The 22,945-nt window shown below is 49.5% G+C and overlaps 2 protein-coding genes across 14 annotated transcripts in view; one reads left to right on the top strand and one right to left on the bottom strand.

Moving 5' to 3' along the window:
* Positions 1–1,680, top strand: part of GSN (gelsolin) — a 61,870-nt gene extending 60,190 nt beyond the window's left edge. For 12 of the 13 annotated variants that reach the window (XM_042242481.2, XM_027963876.3, XM_042242473.2 and 9 more), the window contains 2 exons: positions 625–685; positions 1,267–1,680. In XM_042242481.2, the coding sequence (XP_042098415.1) occupies positions 625–685; positions 1,267–1,436 (231 nt within the window). In that variant the 3' untranslated portion in view covers positions 1,437–1,680. 13 annotated transcript variants of the gene reach the window in all.
* A 6,453-nt stretch (positions 1,681–8,133) lies between these two features.
* STOM (stomatin) overlaps positions 8,134–22,945 on the bottom strand; it is a 33,660-nt gene continuing 18,848 nt past the window's right edge. Inside the window, exons 4-7 of the mRNA XM_027964046.2 lie at positions 22,053–22,135; positions 18,774–18,977; positions 17,482–17,616; positions 8,134–10,128 (exon numbers count right to left, since the gene is read on the bottom strand). Of these exons, the coding sequence (XP_027819847.1) occupies positions 9,934–10,128; positions 17,482–17,616; positions 18,774–18,977; positions 22,053–22,135 (617 nt within the window). The 3' untranslated portion in view covers positions 8,134–9,933. The remainder of the gene's footprint in view (positions 10,129–17,481; positions 17,617–18,773; positions 18,978–22,052; positions 22,136–22,945) is intronic.

Below are 22,945 nucleotides of genomic sequence, written 5' to 3'. Positions count from 1 at the left end.
AGGCTTAGACCCTTGTTGGCTCAGACACCCAGAGAGTGGCCCCCGCAGACCCTCAGTGCTCACTGGTTGGATAAATAGACAGTGAGCACGTGAGTCTGCTCATTGGTTGAATAAGTAGATGCCGCGAAATGGATCGTTCATGAGCTTCTAGAGAAGGAGCTCGTCTCGTGGCTGTCTTCTCTTGGTTGTCAGCGTTGGTGACTGAAGCAGGCTGGGGTGGAGGGCGCGAAGTTGTGGGGGAGTCTGAGGCCGGGTGGAACTTCCCATCACAGGGGCAGCTACTGCTCAGCTTCATCCACCTGCGAGTGATGGTTGTTGCCAAATCCTCCCCGTTCTCAAGGGGAACTGCAGTCTGGATTGAATGTAATCAGCTAGTAACTCCACTTGTCTAAAGAGACACGGCAGACCGCCCCCCAGGGGTGGGTGGGCCCATAACGCGGGGCGTAGGTCAGCAGTACGCTGAGTCTGTTGCCCAGTTCTCTAGTCACAGTCCGTGGGCTTTGTGAATGGGGGCGTGTGTCTGGCCCATACCTGGAACCTCCTCCTCTTCCTCCAACAGTGAGCTGGGTCAGTGCCCCCCACGCGGCTTTATCTCATACCTTCCCTTTCCTGCCTCTCCTCCAGGTCTTTGTCTGGGTTGGTAAGGATTCTCAAGAAGAAGAGAAGACAGAAGCCTTGACCTCTGGTGAGGACCCATGCGTGCCTGCGAGTCTGTTTCGGGTGGTGGGGTGGGAGCAGCTTCCTGTGCGGGTTTGGGAGTTCGTGACAGCAGGGTGGGGGCTTCCTCCCCCACGGCCAGCCCCTGGTGAGCCCTCCCTGGGTGGTGAGAGAATAGCTCGGTTCCTGCAGAAGCCGTAGGTCACACCAAGAGGAAGAGGCAGATAGAAGCTGCTTCAGGTTCCCAGGATGCCCAGGGACTAACCGCATCTGGATTTAGACGCAGGAAAGCAGGTCTCTGGTAGCTGAGTAGAGTCTGATTTGGGAGCTGGAAATCCAAAAGCTGGTTTCTTTAACACCTTCCAGTAGGGGACGCTAGAGAAAAATGAGGCATGCTTTGTGAAGCTGGAGGTTAAACTGTGACCCCTGGCCTTTCCTGTGTTTCTGGGCGGGGCAGTGAAGGAGTCACATGGTTGTCATTGCCTTTAAGGACTGGTGGTGTCCAGGGTGGGGTTGGGTGTTAGGGGCAGTGGGACCAAAACCACCTTGGGCGTGGAGCCACCTCCTTGGTGCTGGAGACGCTGAGGATTCTCCTGCCTGTGTCTGCAGCTAAGCGCTACATCGAGACGGACCCAGCTAATCGCGACAGGCGGACCCCCATCACCGTGGTGAAGCAGGGCTTCGAGCCCCCCTCGTTCGTGGGCTGGTTCCTCGGCTGGGATGACAACTATTGGTCCGTGGATCCCTTGGACAGGGCCCTCGCTGAGCTGGCTGCCTGAAGGCAGGTCCCACCCCATTGCCGGCCAGTGCCTTTCAGAACTGTCCGCCCTTCAAGGAGACCTTGCAGTGAGCAGGGTCAACCTGGGGTGTGCACGCGCGGTTGGTATTTTCTTTTTCCTTTTTTTTTTTTTTTTTGCTGTAGCCAAAAACAGCCCTGCAAAAATTCAGGGTCCTTGCAGAATTGTCTCAAGTGTCTGTGCTTTTTGAAATTGAATTCAATAAAAAGCTTTTTGAAGTGTGTAACCTGCTGTGGCTCAGTTTGTCCTGAGAAGTGTCCTTCTTACTGTTCTGGGAAGGGTCCATGGGGTGGGGGTGGGGGGTTGTGCCTGTGCCTGCGACCCAGTGAATGAGCTTCATTCAACCCACATATATCTGATCCTCCGAGAAGCAGATGCCAAGATGAGATGGAATGTGCAGAGACTGGACTAGGGGGAGAGTGCTTGTATGGAAGGAGATTGAGAGGCAGCCAGGGAAGGCTGGAGAGCCTTCAGACAGATGCCATCTGACCCCACGTGAAGCAGGGAGGAAGAGGGGTTGGGTGGATGCATCTTAGACTGCCATGCAGTCCAGGAGGCTTTTGCATAGCTTTGGGGGAGTCCTGAGCCAAAGTAAAAAAAAAAAAAATAATGGCGTAGTCCCATTTTTGTTGTTATCATTTTAATCATTTGCAAATGTACAATTCAGCAGCGTTAAAGACACTGACAGCGTTGCGGAGCTGTCCCCGCCATCTCCACCCAAACCTTTTTCGTAATCCCCAACTTAGATTTATACCCTGTGCCCATGAAACAACTCCTTCCCCCTTCCTACTTCCCATCTGCCCCTGGGAACCTTTATTGCACTTTCTGTCTCCATGAATTTGCCTGTTCTAGGTACATCGTAGAAGTGGAATCATGCACTTGTCTTCTGTCCGGCTTATTTCACTTAGCTTGATGCTTTCAATATTCATACATTTTACAGCCCATAAAGTAACTGCATTCCTTTTTGTGGCTGAGTACTAATCCATCGTGTGTGTATATACTGTTTCATTTATGCTTTCGTCCATCGATGAACACTCAGGTCCTTTCCACCTTTTGGCTGCTGTGAATGCCACCTCTGGGGGTCTTCCCTGGTGGTCCATCTTCAGCGCGGGGGACACAGGTTCAGCCCCTGGTCGGGGATGCCGCAGGGCAACTAGGTCCTGTGTGCCGCAGCTGAGAGTTGATGTAGCCAAATAAATAGCTTTTCTTTCTTTCTTTTTTTAAAAAACAGTGCTACTCTGAACATTGGTGTACAAATATTTGTTTGATTCAGAATGTTCTGGAGCCCATCAGCCAACAAAGGCGTTGGAGGTCTCCCAGGAGCGGATGAAGTGTGTCTAATCGCCCCACTTCGGTCAGTCGTTGGGAGGCATGGCCTTGGAGCACTGGGGGCAAGGAGTTCAAGGCCAGTAGTGGGACCCTCGAGTCACTTACATTCCCGGGGGTTGCCCTGCCCTGGAGCATCTGCCTGACTCTTGCTCGTTCCCTCCGCTTGCCACGAGTGTTTCTGCTGACACGAGGTGCCCCTGGGATGCTCTCCCAGTTTGCAGCATGGGTGAGGGCCTTTGTGCCCCTTTTGGTTCCCCAGACCCTGACTCTGCTCAGGCTCATGTTGCCACAAAGTCCTGTTAGGCAGTTAGAATAGGAAACAGGAGTCCAGAATGGGAGTGGCTAAAAGACAAGGAGGGGAAAAGCCCGTGAAAATAGGACAAAGGAACATCAGGACCAGAGTGAGGGCCTCAGATGGAACAAGCAGCTCTCCCGCCTAGCCCAGTTTACACAGCACAGGCCCGGGGTGGGGAAAGCGTGCAAAAACATCGAGATCCCGGCAGGGCTGACAGCTGCTGCTGCGCAAACTCCGACCAGAAGATGACTCTGTTTACTCTATTTTAGCTCGTTTACCCTCTCCTTATGGTTTTCTTTTCACCAATGATTCCGGAAAACTTAATGTACACGTGGACCTAATGTAGTGACTTGTATGCTTTCATCTTGCTCAACTCCTCAATGTAATGTTTGTTCTCTTGTGGTATTGAAACGTCCACCCTATCTTATGGCAATTATGGTCTTGCTGTGTAACAACAATGATTACTGTTTCTGTTATTGCTTTTGTTACTGTGGCAGCAATATCATTGACTCAACAAGCGCATACTGCCCAATATGTTGATACTATCCGGAAACGTTTCTTTGGTGTTGGCAACACAGGAGGTTGTAGAAGGGAAGCGAGAAGTGGGGGTGGATGCCCTAGAGGAGGCGATGATGCGTGTTGGGACTGAACTGTAGGTTTTGAAAGTAGAGTTAACACTGTCTTGCAGATTTGTGTGACACCCCTGAGGGTAAATGAGATAGACCGTGGCCAGGAGGGAATTGGGAATCACGTTTCGAGGGCATAGAAAGGCTCCAACATTGGTTTGGATTTGGGAAAACTTCACGGTCAGATAGACCATGGAACACTCCTGATTAGATTTTACTGCCGCAGGAGCAGCCAGTGACTTTTTTCCACACCTTCTCTAACTTCATTTCTGGAAAAACATTTTGTCTACTATTTTTAGCTACACTGCTGTGGCTACTGTAATTCTGCTTCTCATAATTATTAAAAAATAAAAAAGGGGGAGATGCCAGGAGCCAGCACGGGAGATCCCACCCATGACAAGGTCATGCGGAGAGGCCTGATGGGCAAGGCGAGTCAGGTCTCGAGGGGTCCTCTGTCTGAGCATCTACCCCAAAACCAAAACCTGTCTGTTTACCGTCTGCTATACTACACTCTTCTGACATTACCACCTTTTCTCTGGAAAGAGTTAATTCAGAGCTCCAGTTAACAGTCTCCTGCATATGAAAAGAATGTCTCGGCTTAACCCCTCTGATGGCTCTCTAACTTATCTGCCCGGACTTTACAACTTGTGGATTGTTTAGAGCCCCCAACCGTGAGCGGCACGAAGCTTAAAACATCTTAAAGATACAGAGCCTTTTAGAGCTAAGAATTAGTTTGGTGAAGAGTTTGTTGAGTCAATGACTGCTGCCAGGCCTCCATATTCTTTATCTTTTAGGCACCTGAAGGATATTAATCAATGTAATTGGGATATAGAAATAGGAATATAGCAGTTTTGATGTTAGCAACACTAGACTTTTGAGTTAATTACTTTTCTTCGTTATAAATCACTGTACTCCTTTTACTTGTTATAAATTGTTGTATCCTTGCTATGTAAGAATGTAACTTTATTTAGTGCTTTCTGGAAGAACAACATAAATAAGTCTTCTGGTTGACAAACCCTTATCAGAGAAAAGGCTGTAAAATGCTAATTGGCTCTCTGGCCGGAAGATGATGCAAATCACCTAAGACTTGTGTATACAACTAGGTATGCAAAGAGAAAAGCCTGGTTTTGGTAAGAGTCAGGGCTGCTGATGCTGCCTAATTTTATATTATCCATTGATGTCTATGTGCAAACAAAGGTATAAAAGGCCTTTCTGGACAATAGGGGATGGGCCAGTCGCTGGACTGGTTTCCCCCATGTCTCCTCTTTACTCTATTTTCTGGCTGAAGTCCCATCTGGGGCGTGGAGGCTCGCCATGTCTACTTACTTGCCCCGGCTTCTAAGATCCACGAGAGAGGGAGCCCAAGGTGGGGCACCCCCCCTATTCAAGAGGACGCTGGCGGCCCAACGTAGATGGTGCAAGTTCCTCGTCTGGAACTTTATTGGCTTTCCATGTAAACCAAGTATTCAGCCTCTTTTCTCCACTAAATTTTCCTACTACACTATTTCTTAATCTAATCTTATATTTCTAAATAAATAAGCTTTCCTCGCCTATGCCCTTCACGCTTCAAATTCCCTGGATCCACTGGGGCAGGACCCCGGCAGGCAGATTCTTTACTGTCTGAGGCAGGGTGTGCAGCAGCCCAGAGACGGAGCTGGAGGGAGGCTGCTGTGCTCAGGGACAAACAGCAGGAATTGCGGGGCGGGGGGTGGGGTTAAGGGGAGGCTAGGGCAGAAGACGGGGAAGCCAGGAACTCACAGAGGGCCTCAAAGTCCGCATTGAGGGGGTTGGACTTGATCTTGTAATGCCTGCCTTTATTCCAGAAGGCCAATTTCAGGGGCAAAGCTATCAACAAGACAAATGTGAAATCCTGGAACAAAGGGGCCTTGACCACCTGGAGCTGGTAGGGCTTCTTAGAGGAGGTGAGGCCTGTCTAGACAGCTCCCAGTCCTGGCAACCTGTGGGAGGTCCCGCATAGGCGAACCTGCCCTGCAGTTTTCCTTTCCTTTTACCGGCATCAAGGAGGTTTATTGGCCAATTTCTGTTTATTGGTGTCTGTGGCTTCAGAGAGAGAGACCTGTATGCTCTGAGAAAGGGAGTTGCCTGAGGCAACTGAATTGCTTCAGCTCCATATTTTTTCTCTCAAAGGCAAAATAATAAGTCAGGAACACTATCACTTCAACCACGTATTTTTCTCTTCCTAATGGTTTTTGAGAGATGGTGGATTCCATCATGTACCGATGGAGAAGTCATTGCAAAATGCCATGAAATGCCCAAGTGCCAATGGGGCGTCTCCTGGAAAGAGATTGGCCTGGGCTTAGAACTTGCATCCTATCTTGGACAATTCAGTTGAATAGATAACACATTTATGCCAGGCAGTATGCAAGGCACTAAGGACAGGACAGAAAATCTATGTGAGCTTCAGTTTCCCCCCCTGCAAAATGGTAATATTGTCTTTGTACAGTACCTAACCAGAGATGCTACAATGTAGGTGTTGAAAGCTGCACTTTGAAGTCAGACCTGGGTTCAAGTCAAATTCAGTGATTTTAAAACTGGGATCAATAGAATTCTATGAGGTGCTTCAGTAATTTCACAATTTGACTGAAATTTAGTTTTTAAAGTGGTAACAAACATCACAGACACTTGAAACAAAATGGAGAGATTGAAGGTTGAGCCTCATTTAAGGATGTAACTGCCTTTCATATCTCCAACTTTTTTCAATGCAGCCTCATTGATTGACATTAAGTAAATGTTATAAATGTGAACTTGAGAATTTATTCCTTTGTTTACTTTGGAGTTTCCTTTGAAAAAACAGGGGGAAAGGTTGCTGCTAAAAAGAAGTTTGGAAATAGGTGGTTCACTGTTTCCTAGCAGAGTGACCTGGTGAAGAAGCCCAGTGTGAAGATCACAGATTTAAAAGGCCGTGTAACCTCAGAGACCTGTGGAACCCTGGTTTCCTCCCATGCGGGGGAGTGTGTTGCAACATGTCCTGGCTACAAACACCCAATCTACTTCCTTCACCTGGACTGAACTGACAGCCCCAAACTAAAGTCTAAGGCCTGCTTGGCTATGAGCGCACGATTTCACTAGTCGGATTGGGCTCTCGGCAGTGTTGAAAAGTTGTGGTCTGCGTATAAAATGACTGTTGGTGGTGGTGTGCGCCCGGGAGTGGTGGGGGCAGGCACTGTCACATGACACAATGGGCGCCTCAGGAGCCTCTGACAGCAGACGGGTCCACGCTGGACTCTCAAGTCTGCCGCTTGCTAACCACGTGACGCTGGGTAAGCCACTCTGAACTCCAGGGTCCTCATCAGTAACGTGGGGATAAAAATGCATCACAGCAAGCTGTTTCAAAGATAAATGTGTGCCCAAGTACTGGAGCACAGAGCCAGGCGCCTGCTGCGCCACAGGTGGTGGCCGGGGACCCAAGGCCCCTCTTCGTTTTCTCTGGGCTTCTCGGGGGCACCAGTGGTAAAGAACCTGCCTGTGACGCAGGAGACACGTGGAATGTAGCTTCAATCCCTGGGCTGGAAGATCCCTTGCAACAGGAAATGGAAACCCACTCCAGTGTTCTTGCCTGGAAAAGTTCATGGACAGAGGAGCCCGGCAGGCCCCCGTCCACGGGGTCACAGGGTCAGCCCTGGCCATGCATGCCTTTTGCTCATCTCGGCGGTGCTGGGCCTTCTCCGCAGCATGTAGGCCTTCTCCAGCTGTGGCCGGGGGTGGAGGTGCTGCCTTGCGGCACGCGGGCTTAGTTGCTGTTCGGCATGTGGGATCTTGGCTCCCTGTACTTGGGACTGAACTCTCGTCCCCTGCATTGGAAGGCGGATTCTGAACCACTGGACACCAGGGAAATCCCTCAGGACAGTTCTTTAAAGGTTGAATGTTGCAGGTAACACCCCTAGCTTTTTGGAGGGTAGGGGTTGTTTTTTCTCTTTATTTTAAAGCTTTCCAAATGGAAATATCCTATTTGCTTTTTCTGATAGATCTGCGATTATCGTAAAAAATTAAAATATAGAAAAGGTGAAAGCTTCTATGTGATGTCTTCCCAAAACACCCATTCCTAACTCTTGGTACAGGTGTTCACAATGCCCCCACTGGTTTCATATCACTTATTCCTCTTTGTAAGTAGGGTTTGTGCCAGTGGGTTAGCTGGGTGACAGGAAGAAGTGAGGCCCTGTCCTGTTCGGGAAATCAGACCAGCCAAGGATTCGTGAATCTCAAACTCCTCAGGGAAGCTGCATGGGCACCAGAGGGAGTAAGACATGACAGACGGCGGAAGGCCATGGGCTCCCCTCTTCCTCTGGCCCAGGAGAGCGCCCAGCAGCCAGAGCGGCCAGTCCAGGCCTGGAGAAACGCATGTGCCACTTCTGAAAAGCGAATCCACACACACCACATGCAGGCAGAAACAGATTCTCCTCCCAGAAAATCAGTATGAGCGCACACTTTATTATGCACAGGGTTGCAGAGGGGCCGCCTGGGAAAGCCCTCGCGCTAACACTGCCCGCTGTCATCCTCCAGCTCCTTCTCCAGCTCCTCCCTCCAGGCGACTTAACTGCAACCCACAACCCACGAGGCAGAAGAGCAAAGACTGGCTGGTGTCTGGAAACAGACTCAAGGAACAGAAAGCATTAAACCTTTAAGTCTGAGAAGAGACTTTTAGCCAGGATATGTGTTTGTCTCCTGGTCCTTAGTAGTCAAGGGTGAGCCACCTCGCAAAAGAGAGAAAGTCACTATTTTAAAACTGAAGATAGAAATGCAGCCTGACTTCCCAGTCAGAATGCTCCAGATGCATCTAACAAGCTTAGCCAGGACCCATATCCACGGCGGTTCAAGGCTTCGTAAAATAAACCTGGAAATGGGCTGCTGGGGAGGGGGCTTGTGAAGACTGACAGGGTGACCCAGCTAAGGACAGATGTGAGGGTGGCTCTGGGTAAGGAAGCTGCTATTCTTAGAGTTTTAAAAGTGACCTCACAGCTTCCAAGAGGAAGTGGTACAAATGTCACCAGCTGGCTTCCCAGAAACCAACAGGAAGAATACCAGGGTGCTTGGCTTCACAGGCATTTGTGAAATGGGAGATGCTTCCTAAAATTATAGCAGTTCAGAAGCACTGACCAGTTCCTCCTTCAGCATCAAATATATGACAGAAAAATGACCAGGCAGATAAAAAAGAGCCCTATCTACACAGATACGCCAAGTCTGACAGTGTTTTTCCAAAAGCTCCTTGGATACCGTGTGCCTGATAGACTATGAATTCCTTCTGGTACTTAGTGAACAGTAACCAAGACAGCTCACAGCATCCAAGAGTTGGTAACAGGCAGACAGTGAAATATAAGTTTTCTAAAGATATATTTTATCAAGTATTAGTCCTTAAGCTATTCAAATTGGTATATAAACAACTATTTATAGGACTTACAGAAAATTTTATTTTAAAAATTCAAATATTTAGAATCTGATATATGAGAATAGGCAAAAGTGAGAAAAAAAGCACTTCTGTGATTAAGTATTTAGCTGGTTTGAAAGACAGAGGAATCATTTACTCATAAAGGGGCTCAATGAAGTAAAAAAAAAAAAAACAACGCCCATTGTTCTAAAAGGACCTCTAAAGCAGTGGGTTTAAGGCCCTCAAGAATCAGGGTGATCATGTCCCTTGACCTTGACCTCCAGTGCTGACAGGCGCTGGCAAGAACACGTCTCCTCTCAAGTAAGGAATAGTTTGCAACCTGCTCTGAGTTTAGAAAGTAGACGGATGTTAGGAAAATTTCCTTAATTAAGATTCCCCGGAAGTAAGGCACGCGTGGCCCAGAGAAGCTGGTTGTAGCCCAAGGTGACTATTCTCTGCAAAACGTTTGTCTAGCCAGGCTGTTAGGTTGGGAAGATACTCTATCTTCTTGCTTCTGGCCTGGAGGCTGATAGAGGGTGCAGAATGACTCAGTGAAATTCGAAATAAGACGGATTTCACCTATCATGGAGCAATCTAAACATATGAACTTTTAAATATTTTAGAGTAAGGTTATCTTACATTAATCACCACTCTCTCTCTCTCATGTCGTATTTACAAGCTAACAACCTTCATCTGTTGCCAGGATCACTACACAGTGTAAGAATATCACACTCAACCTATGGAAAAGGGGAGGGAGGGAGAAAGGTCAGGGTTCCCACCCTACTACCTCCTTCTGGGCGAGAGGCTGGCTTGGTCCCCATCTCAGCTCTGGTCAGCCCCCGCGGCTCACTGTCTTTTCTCCATGATAGCCTGCAACATATCTATGGGCAGAGGGAAGATGATGGTAGAGTTTTTCTCAGCAGCAATGGTGGTCAGCGTCTGCAGGTACCGCAGCTGGAGGGCGGCAGGAGACTCGGTGATGACCATGGAGGCTTCCTTCAGAGCCCTGGAAGCATTCATTTCTCCCTCCGCCGCAATGACCTACGGAGCGGCAGCAAGGAGAGATTAACCCAGAGGAAACGCTGGTTGGCGAGCTGCAGCCTCCAAACTAGGGCACATCTGGCTCCGGCAATACACGGGGTTTCCCAGGGAGTCGGCCAGAATAGTTCTAAGGAAAACAGTTTCCAGATCCTCAGTTTCTATGTGATCTTTTCCCTGTAACTGCTTTGCCTGAGTGTGTGTCGGAGGTCAAGACATCCCCTGTAGAGGAGGGGGGATGGACTGGGGACTGCGGACTGATTTATATACAATGTTATGGATGGAATGGATAACTAACGGAAACTGACTACAGCACAGGGGACTCCACTCAAGGCTCTGGTGGCCGAGATGGGGAGGAAATCCAAGAAAGCAGAGGGGATATATGCATACGTATCACTGATCCACTTTGCTGTACAGCAGAAACTAACATGAAGCAACTACACTCCAATAAGAATTTTTAAAAAAGACATCCTCTTTCACTATTTATTGTCTTTCTCCCATTTCCAGGGCATCAAACAAAGGGAAAATTCAGAATACTGTGTAGGAGTTGAGAAAGTGAATGACCCCAATGACTGGATACAAAGCCTTTTGCAAGTCAGATAGATTTCCAATTCTTTGATTTCAAAGAAAGGGAAGAGGACCTTATTGTACTGCAAGCTGATAGATAATTAAAATGTTTTCCACAAAAGATCAAAAAAGTCATAGGATTTTTCAGCACATAAATTCAGAGGGAGCACTAAGTATTGTATAAAAGTACTTTAAAAAAAAAAAACCCTTCCATTTCTATCTACTTATTTATATAAATAAGGTTTCTTTTTCCTCATACCTGTAAAAATGAAAAGTAAGGGAACTGAACTGATGCTGAATCTTGCCTTATTCCAGCAGTAAGTAACAGCCATCGACAAGACATGAATTCATTCTTCATTCACCTCGTTGGGGCCCTTGGTTGCAGTCAGAGAAAACTGAGAAGTATCCTAACTTATGCACTAGAGGCGCTTCAGAAGGTGATAAAATAACTCATAACAAAATGTATTAGGAAAAGACTCTGTAGGGAATGTGAGATGAAAGTATAAATTCAAGGAGAAAAAGGGAAAATGAAAATTCCTATTAAAAGAGCTTATTTTCTCATCATTCTATAAATAGAGAGTGGAATCATTATGTTACCTAAATTTCAAAGAAAGCATTTAAAATGAATGATGTTAACAGTTTTACCTTAGAATGTCAATATTTAAAACATGCCAGGACTTATATGTTTGGCAGATATCCACATTCAAAATGAAAAAATGTACATGTCTATTTAAAATGGGACACACAGATTTTCTGAATTCTTTGAGGGGTTATGTGAGCAAAGCTTGAAGGCTTTTGGAGAGGTGGGGAGGGCAGGGGTTTTAGAGTTTAGGTGGCTGCTGCTGCTGCTGCTAAGTCGCTTCAGTTGTGTCCAACTCTGTGTAACCCCATAGACGGTAGCCCACCAGGCTCCCCTGTCCCTGGGATTCTCCAGGCAAGAACACTGGAGAGGGTTGCCATTTCCTTCTCCAATGCATGAAACTGAAAAGTGAAAGTGAAGTCACTCTTAGCAACCGACTCTTAGTGACCCCATGGACTGCAGCCTACCAGGCTCCTCCGCCCATGGGATTTTCCAGGCAGGAGTACTGGTGTGAGTTGCCATTGCCTTCTCCGAGAGTTTAGGTAGTCGAGCTCAAATTGCAAACCTAACCCTTCCTAGCTGAATGTCCTCAGAAAGGTTATTTAACATTCTGAGCCTCGGTTTCTTATTCTTGAGATGGGATAGCACTGACCTCATGGGACCATTTTAAGGAAGTCAGAGGTCTAGCATGTGTTGAAGTGTATAAACAGAGGCTAATTATATAGCAAGGGCAAGTGACAAGATCTAATTTTTGGATCCACCTATGCCCTAATTCTTAAAAGATTCAGAAGCCAAATGAAGGCAGCTATTCCTAAGTCCTAATCCTAGGAGGAGAGGTGTAAAGATACCATAACCCTCTTAAAAGTGTAGTTAGGTTGTTCTCACAGGAACCTCAAAATATTAATTGTTCTTTTTCTTCTTTTCATGCTAAATTTTTATTTCAATGTTATGCAACTGTGTAAGTATGAATATTTATTCAACATATAACAATTATGACATCCACAGGGGATTTCTTAGGGAAAATGAGACAGCAAACACTAGATCCTAACAAACTACTGAGCAGGTAAATCTGCAGCTGGGAGCACTACAGAGGGTTTAGTCCTTCTCTGAATATGAGAATTGAAACAATGGTCTTATGACCAGTATAATTTCATTCAGTTACACGGTAAACTTTGGGGGGCTTCCGGGTGTCAAGACCTATAAAGGGGCTAGGGATAGAGGAGGGACTCCTCCACGTCCTTCAGCTCCTGGCCAAGCAGGGGAGATGGACTTGGAAGCAGATCATTTCATTCCAGTCTGACAAACGCTGACTGAGGCAGGTACAAGGCCCAGAGCTGGCAGGAACAGCAAAGCAGTTTTTGCCAAAGGTGAAGTGGTGGGGCTGTGCCCTCGACAAAGCAGAACAATAGAGGATGGAGGCCTTGCTGTTTGGACTAAGGTGAGGAAGAATATTTCAGGCAGAACACATGAAAAGGTACTGCAGTATAAAAAACCCTAGTGTCCCAGGAGCCTATAAGCAGGTGAGCACTGTGAGGAAGAGGGGGAGATGGGGGCGAACAGGGCAGAGGGGGAAGTGAAGTGTGAGTTGGGGAGGGGGGGTAAACAGGATGGGGAGGGGGGGTGAAGGAGGGAGAGGGGAGGTGGGGTGAAGGGGGAAGGGGGAGGGGGGGTGAACAGGAGGGGGGAGGGGGGAGGGGGGTGAAGAGGGGAGGGCAGTAAGGGCAGCAGGGGCCCAGGTGTTTGGTCTTTATCCTGAAGGTGATGGGAAGCCTCAGAGCTAGTTTGAGAAAACACTCCAACAGATGTTGGAGCATCCGTATGAGAAGAGACGGAGGACAGCTTTCAGAGCGACCTGGTGCCAGTCACCAGTGGTGTGAGTGGAGGAGGAAATGGGCTGTTGAGAGAGACGCCACAGTGTGGAGTGGACTGGGCGGGATGCGAGGGGGACAGGCTGTGTCTGGGTTCTGCGCTGTGCATTAGGTGAGACAGAGGAGGCTTACTGCAAGAAGGGACCAGATTAGAGGATAAAAACCTGAATTTATCAGGCAAAGCATTATGTCCCCCTAGGTGTTTGGGAAGGGACCAGTGCCAGCCACACTGAGAGGGGCTCTGGGAACTGTCTCCCAGGCGAGGCCTGGACAGAACTCACAAGCTGGCCCTGCCATGGGCACAGCAGGCTCTGATTTTCCCGTCAGCTCAGATGTCCAATAAGGTGCTTTTTTTTTTTCCTGTCTGGACAACTGCAAAGACAGCTCAGCTCCCACTACCAATCAACACACCATCTCTTGGCTGGGAAGCCAGACCCACCCGGCTGGGCACACCTTCTGTTACTAGAAAAGCTGGTCTGAGTGAGCTGCCAAAGATGTGAACACAACACCCTCGCTGTGTCTAATACAAGCCAAGCGGGGGCTGTGGGCAGGGTCTTAGAAAGCAGCACAAGCTACCCGCAGGCACGCACAGTTTCTGCCAGAAGCGCCGGAGGCCCCGTCAATCGACCCTTCCTATTTCCAGAGCATTGTGTCAAAAGCTGGCGAGTTCAGGCCTGTGGAAGGGTCCTGCTGTCTCCTCCTGTGGCCCAGGGGGCTGCTCCGAGGGAATGGCTGGACAGGTGACCTGCGTCCTGTACTCTACCCGCTCAGTTATCACACAACGAGGCCCAGAGATACGAGCCCAAAGCCCATGCCAGGCGCTTGTCTGAGAATCCTGACAAAGGAAAAAAGGGACGGTCTGCAAGCAGAAAAGAGATCACGTTTCCAGTCGCGGTCTGAAAACCGTGAAAAGAGGTCCTGCTAACGTAACGTGTTCAGGAGAACCTGTCCTCGTTTGTAACGTTTCTCTCAAATGACGCTCGTGAGCACTTAATGCGCGCATTCTCTTTGCGGAGTAGGACGCCTTCATCTCAGCCGACCGTCATCCACCCAGCCGCAGCGGTGTTTGGATGATCTCCAGTCGGGGTGACTACAAAGTGCTGCTGTGAACGCTCCAGCGCACGTCTTCTGGGAAACCAGCATGCGCTCCGCTCAGATCCACGCGGCCAGACGCTCCGGAGCTGTCGCACCAACGTGTGTTCCCACTGCCGAGACCTCCCCCCACCCACACCTGGATCGCTTTCTTTCTTGTTTAAAGCCGTTAGAGTGAACGTTTAGTGTGGCATCTGCTTGTGAAGTGGGTTTGCATCTCTGGCTAATTAACTTGAGGAATTTTTCTCTGAAGTCTCTTAGGCTATAGACTCTTGCAACCTTTTCCTTTGCAACTTATTTAAGAAATAGGACCCCTATTTCCCTGAGAGCTTGAATACTGGGCCTCGTGGTTGTTGCAGGGTAACTGGACTCTATGGAAGAATTAAGACTCCTTGAGATTCTGTGTGTTAACCCCACCCTTAAAGACAGCCAGATCCCTTGAGAGCCCAGTAATTCAGAATCCTAACTGACTTTATTTTTTCTTGTAAAGGGAAGTCAGGACTCTCTTTCCTAACTGGTCAGAGTGTTTGCAGAGGGGGCTCAGTCCTTCCTGGAAAGAAGGCCGTGAGGAGCACAGGGAACACTAATTTCCACAGTCACTAATTAGCTATGTGATTCTGAGATCGCATCACTTGTTTGGGGTTTGATGTTTTCGTCTAAATAGTGGGAATGGCAAATAAGTTTCATTTTTAGGCCAATTTCCAGCAGCTGCAGGTCGTCACCTAGAGCGCATCAGGGCTTCCCAGGCGGCGCTGGCAGTCAAGACCCTGCCTGCCGATGCAGGAGACAAGAGACATGGGTTTGATCCCTGGGTCGGGAAGATGCCCTGCAGGAAGAAACGGGCTCCGTGTTCTTGCCTGAAAAATCCCATGGATAGAGGAGTACGGCAGGCTACAGCCCATAGGGTGGCAAAGAGTCAGACATTACTGGATCGACTTGGCACGCCCGCACGCACACCGGGAGTGCTTCAGCAGCATTCTCAAGTCAAGTCAACGCTCAGTGGGAAGCAGCGCTGTGGTCAGTGACGGGCATGGGAGCTGGCGGGGGGACAGGCAGCATTTGCCACTTTCAGAAGATAATCTCTAAGGACCCTTAGGGTGCCAATATTCTATGTCGTCTATGTATGAGAAATTCTATTATTCAACGTGGTTTGGAAACGGGACTTTTGGTTAATGACAGATTCTAGGTAAAAGGGATCCCTAATTTTCAAAATAACTAGATTATAGTGAGGCATAGTTAATATCATTCTCATAAATACAATTTAATCTTCTAAATAAAATACCATGGTTTGGAGAGAAAATACATGAGAGCTCTGTAGTGCTCTGGAGGGCTCTGGGGGGCTCTGTAGGGCTTTGTAGTGCTCTGGAGGGGTCTGTAGTGCTCTGGAGGGCTCTGGGGGGCTCTGGAGGCCTCTGTAGGACTCTGGGGGGCTCTGGCACCAGAAGCACCAGTTAACACACTGTTGTTGTTGTTTAGTTGCTCAGTCACGTCCGACTCCGCAACCCCACGGACAGCAGCCCACCAGGCTCCTCTGTCCACGGGCTTTTCCAGGCAAGAACACTGGAGCAGGTCGCCATTTCCTTCTCTAGAAGATCTTCCCGACCCAGGGATCAAACATGAGTCTCCTGCTTGGCAGGTGGATTCTTTACCACTGAGTCACCTGAGAAGCCCAATTAACACATTAGGAAAATCTAAAAGTTCTGGTTAGTAAAACATTCTGGATGCAGTGTGTCAAATGAATCTATCTGGTGCTGGCTAAAAAATTAGAGTGACCCATCTCTGGCGTCAGAGAAGGTGATGGCAACTCACTCCAGCACTCTTGCCTGGAAAATCCCATGGACGGAGGAGCCTGGTGGGCTGCAGTCCACGGGGTTGTCAAGAGTCAGACACAACTGAGCAACTTCACTTTCACTTTTCACTTTCATGCATTGGAGAAGGACATGGCAACCCACTCCAGTGTTCTTGCCTGCAGAATCCCAGGGACGGCGGAGCCTGGTGGGCTGCCATCTATGGGGTTGCACAGAGTTGGACATGACTGAAGCGACTTAGCAGCAGCAGCAGTATCTGTGGGTTACAGGGCATCCTAACAGAAGGGCAGGGTTCTGTGGTTAGCCAGTTATCACCAGCTGCTACTGGTTTCTAACAACAACAATCTGGTTCGCTGCTGGTATCTTGGGAGATCTGTCATGCCGACAGCAACTGCTCCTGTGAAGACTATCCCTCTTTCTCCATCCATTCACAGGTGAGGGGTTGTGAGACCTTTTCAGGATCTTTGATTGACGCTGGATCAGAGAGAATCACTCTGGGGTGAATTTGGAATGGGGGCTGGTCTGTTTCCCACAGTGCTCAGCTGGGAGACACACGCACTTGAGAATCAGGCCTTCTCCCCTCCATCTGTCTGCAGTGAGGCGAGGCCTGGGATGTGGAATGCCTGCCTCCCCTGAGGCTGCCCCCCGGTCTCTGGCTTTGATTCTGGTGAGGCTTGACTCTACTTCCTGCCCTCGGGTTTGGTAAGACATCCCTATGGACTCATTTGAGCATGTCTTCTTTTCCAGATTCACAAATATTCCCTCAGCACCTCCCATGGATGTCACACACCCATGCAGGGTTAAGACACAGCCAGGGATGATGATTTTAAAAAAAAGAAAAAAAGGAGAAAAAAAGCAGACATCAAGGAAAAAGAAGTGGAAAAAAAAAGAGCAGAAAAAGGAAGATGGAAACTGCAAGAAGGAGGGACAACTTGGGAAAAGGAAGAAAGAGACGAAAATAAGGGGGGGAGAGTGTGCGCAACTGATGGGACAGCCCGTCCACCTGGAGTCAGACCGTCAGTGCGTCCTCAGCAGCGGGCCGGGAGAAAGACGCCGGGGGGGGCACAGTCCTAACGGAACGGCGCAGCCATCTATGCACCAGTATCCCCAGGAGAGGTGGCTTGTGAAAAAGCAAGGTGAAGAACAGTATGTACTGTTCTTCAGTATGTACCGCTACTTCTGTAAAGTAAACAGGCCAGTAGACTAACAGCCCAGCCAAATAAACCCCAAATGAAAATCTGGGGGTATTAACATAGACACTAAGCTGTTAAGAGTGGCGGCCTCTGGTGGCAGGGGGATATGATTTGAAGTGATGAGCAGAGCTTTCATCTTGACTACTTTGGGACTATTTCGATTTTTTACAACCAGCATGTTTTACATTGTATATTTTAAAAGGAAGCCTCAACAGGAAAAACAAACCACGCAGAGAAAACAAAGTCACCTTGGCTCGGGCCTCCCGGGACGCCTCCGCCTCCGCGGCCATGGCTCTCTGCAGCTGCACCGGCAGCTTCACGTCCTTGATCTCCACACGCTCCACCTTGATTCCCCAGTCGTCGGTGGCATCGTCCAGGGTGCACTGTCAGGAAGGGAGAAGGCAGGCTGAAAATGCTCAGCCCTCGCACAGGCGCCTAGGGCAGCTGTGTTCATTGGGATCTGGAGTGGGCGAGGCGCTGGTGGAAGGCTGCAGAGAGAGTTACCCACGGAGGCACGCAGGCTGAAGTGGGAGCCTGGATTACTGGGAAGTTGTTCTTGATCCTGCTACTAGTAAGCTAATGTGGGTTGGCAAACGTTTTCTAAAAAGGCTAAATTCCTTCAGTCGTGTCCAAATCTTTGCGACCCAGTGGACTGCAGTCTGCCAGGCTCCTCTGTCCGTAAGATTCTCCAAGCAAGAATCCTGGAGTGGGCTGCCATGCCCTCCTCCAGGGGATCTTCCCAACCCAAGCACTGCACCTGCGCCTCACGGCTCTGGCACTGGCAGGCGGGTTCTTTCCCACTGCCGATGCCGGGGAAGCCCTTGTTTCTAGTGTCTGGTGCAACTAACTCTGCCTTTGCAGATTAAAAGTGGCCGTGGGGAATAATGCACCGATCAGTGGGTGTGGCTGCATTCTAATAAAGCTTCACTTATTAAAACAGGTGGCCAGAGGGCTGCTGAGCTCCTGTGAGCCCGTGGGAGCCGTGCTGCTTCTCCGCGCCTCGGCCTCCTCCCTCTGCAGGGCTGGAGGGACGTCACCCTGCCCTGGGTCACATGGTTGTTGGGGTGTCACATGAGACCAGAGACAGCTGCACAGACAGCAACAGCTCAGATGCGCAGCACTCAATCTTTTCTGACCAAGCCAGATCTGATTCATCATCTGTTATGAAGGCAAGATTGGAAAGTGTTAAGAGTTACAAACGAGGTCAGGACTCGCACAGAACAGGGCTCCAGCTGTACCTGCCCTGTCTCGCAGAACAGCCTCTGAGCTATTATGCTAGAAGAAAGAGGCTAACACTAACTTTGGGGAAAAAATTATACTGGAGGGAATTAAGAAACATGCACACATTGGAGTGTTACTGCCCTATAACCTCCTCATATGAAAAAGATCCCCTTCCATCGAGCCTGGGGAGAGTTTTCTGTGAAGGAAAAAAGGCCAGTGAGTCTCCAGGCTGACTCAATGAAACGCTCTCAGATGCCCATGGGCCCTGAGCTGCTCCCCCCAAACCTGCAGCTGAGCCGCACCGGCGGCGCCCCCTCACCTGCATGTTGTGAGCGATTTCCTCCCTGTCAGAGAGGATCTGGGAGAGGTTCTTGGTGCCCAGGACGTTCCTCAGGGTCGTTTGTGCCAAAAGACGGGTCGCGGAGTCAGCGTTGGTGATGTTTGCCACAGCCAGAGTGGCGTTCTGCACGCGGTAATAGACCACGCCGTCCACGCTGATGGTGACCGAGTCCTTGGTGAGGATCTGCGAGGCAGGGAAGCATGGGAGACCCGTCAGCCTCCTCTTTAGTGAAGCTGCAAGGACTGTGATTCCACCCAACGTCTTAAAACAAGAGCTGGTTTTTTTTAGTAAGTGCTGTTGACTGAATGTTTGCGTCTCCCTCAAATTCATGTTGAAACTCCATCCCCAGTGTGTTGGTGTTTGGAGGTGGGGCCTTTGGGGGGCCATGAGGGTGGAGCCCTCATGAATGGGATTAGCATCCTTATAAAAGAGACCCCAGAGAGAGCCCTCCCCCTTCTACTATGTGAGGATATAATGAGCAAACAGTGATCTAGGAATGAGGAGGCAGGCCTTCATCAGACACCAAATTTGCTGGAGTCTTCAGCACTACTTCAGAACTGTGAACAATACATACCTGGTTTATAAGCCAGCAAATTTATTACAGCGACCCCAAGGGACTCAGACCACGAAGTATCAGAATGTTCACTATGTCTTAAAAATTTTAATAAAGTACTTTCATTTACCACTAATTCCATTCACTCATTTGATCATTCAACAAACACTGAGACTTAATCACAGTCAGTAGCTGACGCTGTGCTCGGTTTCAGGGATAAAGGCATGAAAAACCCTCAGTTCCTATCTTCACGGAGGTCAGGGAATCAAGGGACGCTCTAAGGGAATAAGACGGACAGCTGTAGCTGGCAGAGGTGAGACATGAACTAAGTCTTGAAAAAGGAAATAACAATTTTCTGAGGATAGAGTGAAAGAGTATTCAAGGCAGACGAGTACGTGTGGGATGGAGCAGAGGCGCCAGAGAGCCTGTGTCTGATGAGCCTGAAGAAGCACAGTGTTACTGGGTCGAAAGAACTGAACTCTTTTCATAGGGCGATGTCAGGGTGAAAGTATATTTACAGTGTGCTTCATAAGACGCTTGCAGGACACAGACCCCGTGTGTCAGTGCTTCCTGTCACGTTCAAGGGCAGAGTCCTTGGTTTGATACCTGCCCTCCGGCCTCCTTCCTCCCCACTCCTGCACATGTCCTCCACTAGACCACGTGGGGCTCCCACACGCACCGCGCTCCATGTCCCGGGCCTCCCTGCAGGCGTTCCTCTGCTAGGATGGCCCCCACAACTCCTCCCCACAACGTCAAGACAGACAGGGCAGCTAAGACACAGCTCAAGTGTCCTCTTCTCTGTGAAACTTGCCTGACCCTCCCGGCAGACTTACCTACTCATTCCTTCACCCACTCCCTGCAGTGACGTGATTTACTGACACCACTGCCTCCCTGTTCGACTGTGAACTTCTGAAGGCAGTCTGTCTCTGTATTTCTAGCACTGGCGGGGTGCTTGGCACACAGCAGGCAGGCAGTGAAACCAGAGATGGACTAGACTGGAGCGCAGCCCCGGGGGGGGAGTGAGGGAGGAACAGTGTGGGGAGAGGCAGGGGCCTCAACTCCGGCTCCAGCGCTGCTGGTTCCTCCCTCAGGGACCTCCAGCGAGGGTTCTCGACTGTTTGACTTAGCGACTCCTCATCTGTATGCCGGGGCTACTAATATTGCCCAATTCTAAGCAAATTTCTTTGAAGGTCAAATAAGATGTTTGCAAGTGAAGGCATTTTGAGAATGTAAAGAGCTATGTACGCGGAAAAAAGTCATAAAAACGATAATAGCTGTTTAGTTCTGCCAGGCATCAAAAGAGTTAATTCTTTTTTCTCAGTAACCTAAAACTTCAAATTTGGAGGAGAAGCGGGGAGTTTGTAAATAGATACATAATATATTACCATCTTGGGTGAAAATTAATTTTTCCCATGATGTGATGGAAAGTGTAGGTCATTTCTAAAGGAATTGTTGCCATGGAGACTCTGCGCGGCTGGAGGTTCGTAAAGTTGCAGCCTCTCTGTCTACTGATTATTGTAGGCAGAGTGTTTATCTTCCTTCATAACAAGCTCACAGGGGATCAGAAAAAGGACTGCTTGCCAAGTTTCAAAGTGCTCTGCGTTCAGGGAGCAGCTGGAAGGCAGAAGCTTGCCATGACCCTGCCAGTTGACCGCCGTGTTTACAGAGGAAAGTGCCAGGACTCCCCGCTACCCTCAGAGGGCTCCTTCTGAGAGCCAGCCCTCCACACAGAGAACACAGACACGCTCTCAGTCTCGCTTTTATGGGTGAAATGACTTCTGGTGTCACTACGTATGTGTGGATTACAAAGTCTCACCTCGCTAACTATGTGGCTCAGGACCAGCAGGGGAGCTCCTGAGTTGGCCTCTGGACTTTGTGACCAGGCTCCACCGCTCTGCTGAGGACCTGGCCTCTGGCCAGCAAACGCCAGCAGCCTCTTTGGTCCTTTCCCTGCATCTGCTTTCAGGCTCTCTACCTGTGACGGTCATGACGCCTCCTCAGACACAAGGGCCAGGATGCCGGCCGCTGTGTCAAGGGCTGGGTCGGCGCTAGTGGAGGGTGCACGTGGCGTGGGGCTGTCCCACGCTAAGCCTTGAGCAGGGACTCTGAGGCCCTGGCCCCGCCCGTGAGTCCGGAGGAATTCCTGTCTGCTTTCTGGGATTCTGCTGTGAGCCTCAACGGTGAGGCACTTTGAAAAAGCCTGAAATGATCACTAATATAAAATATCATATTCTTATCTAAAATACCAAATGGGCAGTCTCTAATTCTTTGGCTTCTAACCAGTTTATCCAGAATACTGTCAAGAACTGTAAGAGGAATGTTCTATCAGAAACCCAGAGAGAAGTGTGGTCGGGGGGATGCTGATGTCAGTGGTAACATTACACTTACATTAACATTATAGCCGCTTTGTAATGATAATAAGCACCTTCATAGCACTTGCTATTTATCAGCCTCTGCTCTAAGCACTTTACATAGAGCGTCTCATTTAGTCCTCACAAGAACTCTGTAGGGTAGGTCCTGCTATTATAACCTCTATTTTATAGATGAGGAAATGCGGGCACAAAGAGGAGAACTTGCTGGAGGCCACACGGCCAGAAAACGCCGAGGGCAGAGGGGCTCTCAGCTGTGCTGTGGCCGCTGGCCCCGCTGCCTCTCCACGCCAGGCCCAGGACAGCTCAGCCACCCACAGCAGAAGACAACCTTACCTCCTGAGGAGGGATGTCAAATGAAATAGTCCTCATGTCCACTTTGATGAAGCTGTCAGTGCACGGCAGAATAAAAAACAGGCCTGCAACAGAGACACACCCGGGATCAGGGCACACCGGCCCCTCACTCATCAGCTCACTGTGCCCTTCGGTTCTAACAGGGTCAACCCGATTAACCGCGAGAAAGCCGGGCATCTCAGGGGATGAGCTGGGAGCCAGGAGCGGCAGCCTCGACTCCCGCGGCTTTCTTCCCACAGCCGGCTGTCCCCACGAGACCTGGGGGCTGCATCTCCTTACTCTGCTTGTACTGGCACCCGTTTGCTTTCACTTACCATTTTTTTTGTGGCCGTCCCACACAGCAGGTGGGATCTTAGTTCCCCGCACGGCCTGAACCCGTGCCCCGCTACAGTGGAAGCGTGGAGTCTTAACCATTGCACCACCAGGGAAATCCCTGTTTTCACTTAGATCGATGCAATTGCTTCTTACGTCATCTTGCTATTTCTTCCAGTCTGTTTCCTACAAACAAGCCGCACCACGCCCTGCACAATCTGTCCCTGCTCACCTCTTCACCACTGCCCTCTGTACCCGTCCTGCACCCCGGCTGGGCTGGGCCCCTCTGCTCCCGTCCTGCACCCCGGCTGGGCTGGGCTGCCCGCAGTTCACTGAGCTATAGTGCTTTCCTGCATGGCTCTGCACATGCTCTGATCCTGGGGACACCTCTCCCCCAGTTCTCACCTTTTCCTGCCAAGATGTCACCTCCAGAAAGCACCCTGCCACTTGGGGTGGACACTCTTTTCTGGGCCTCCACAGCCACCTGTGGCTTCTTGACACAACACTCACCATGCAGGACTGTGACTGTCAACTGTCTCTGCTGGCAACCCACCACTAGGCAG

Source organism: Ovis aries, chromosome 2 (assembly GCF_016772045.2).
Source record: "Ovis aries strain OAR_USU_Benz2616 breed Rambouillet chromosome 2, ARS-UI_Ramb_v3.0, whole genome shotgun sequence".
Taxonomy (NCBI): domain Eukaryota; kingdom Metazoa; phylum Chordata; class Mammalia; order Artiodactyla; family Bovidae; genus Ovis; species Ovis aries.
This window is presented reverse-complemented; position numbering and strand designations above follow the sequence as displayed.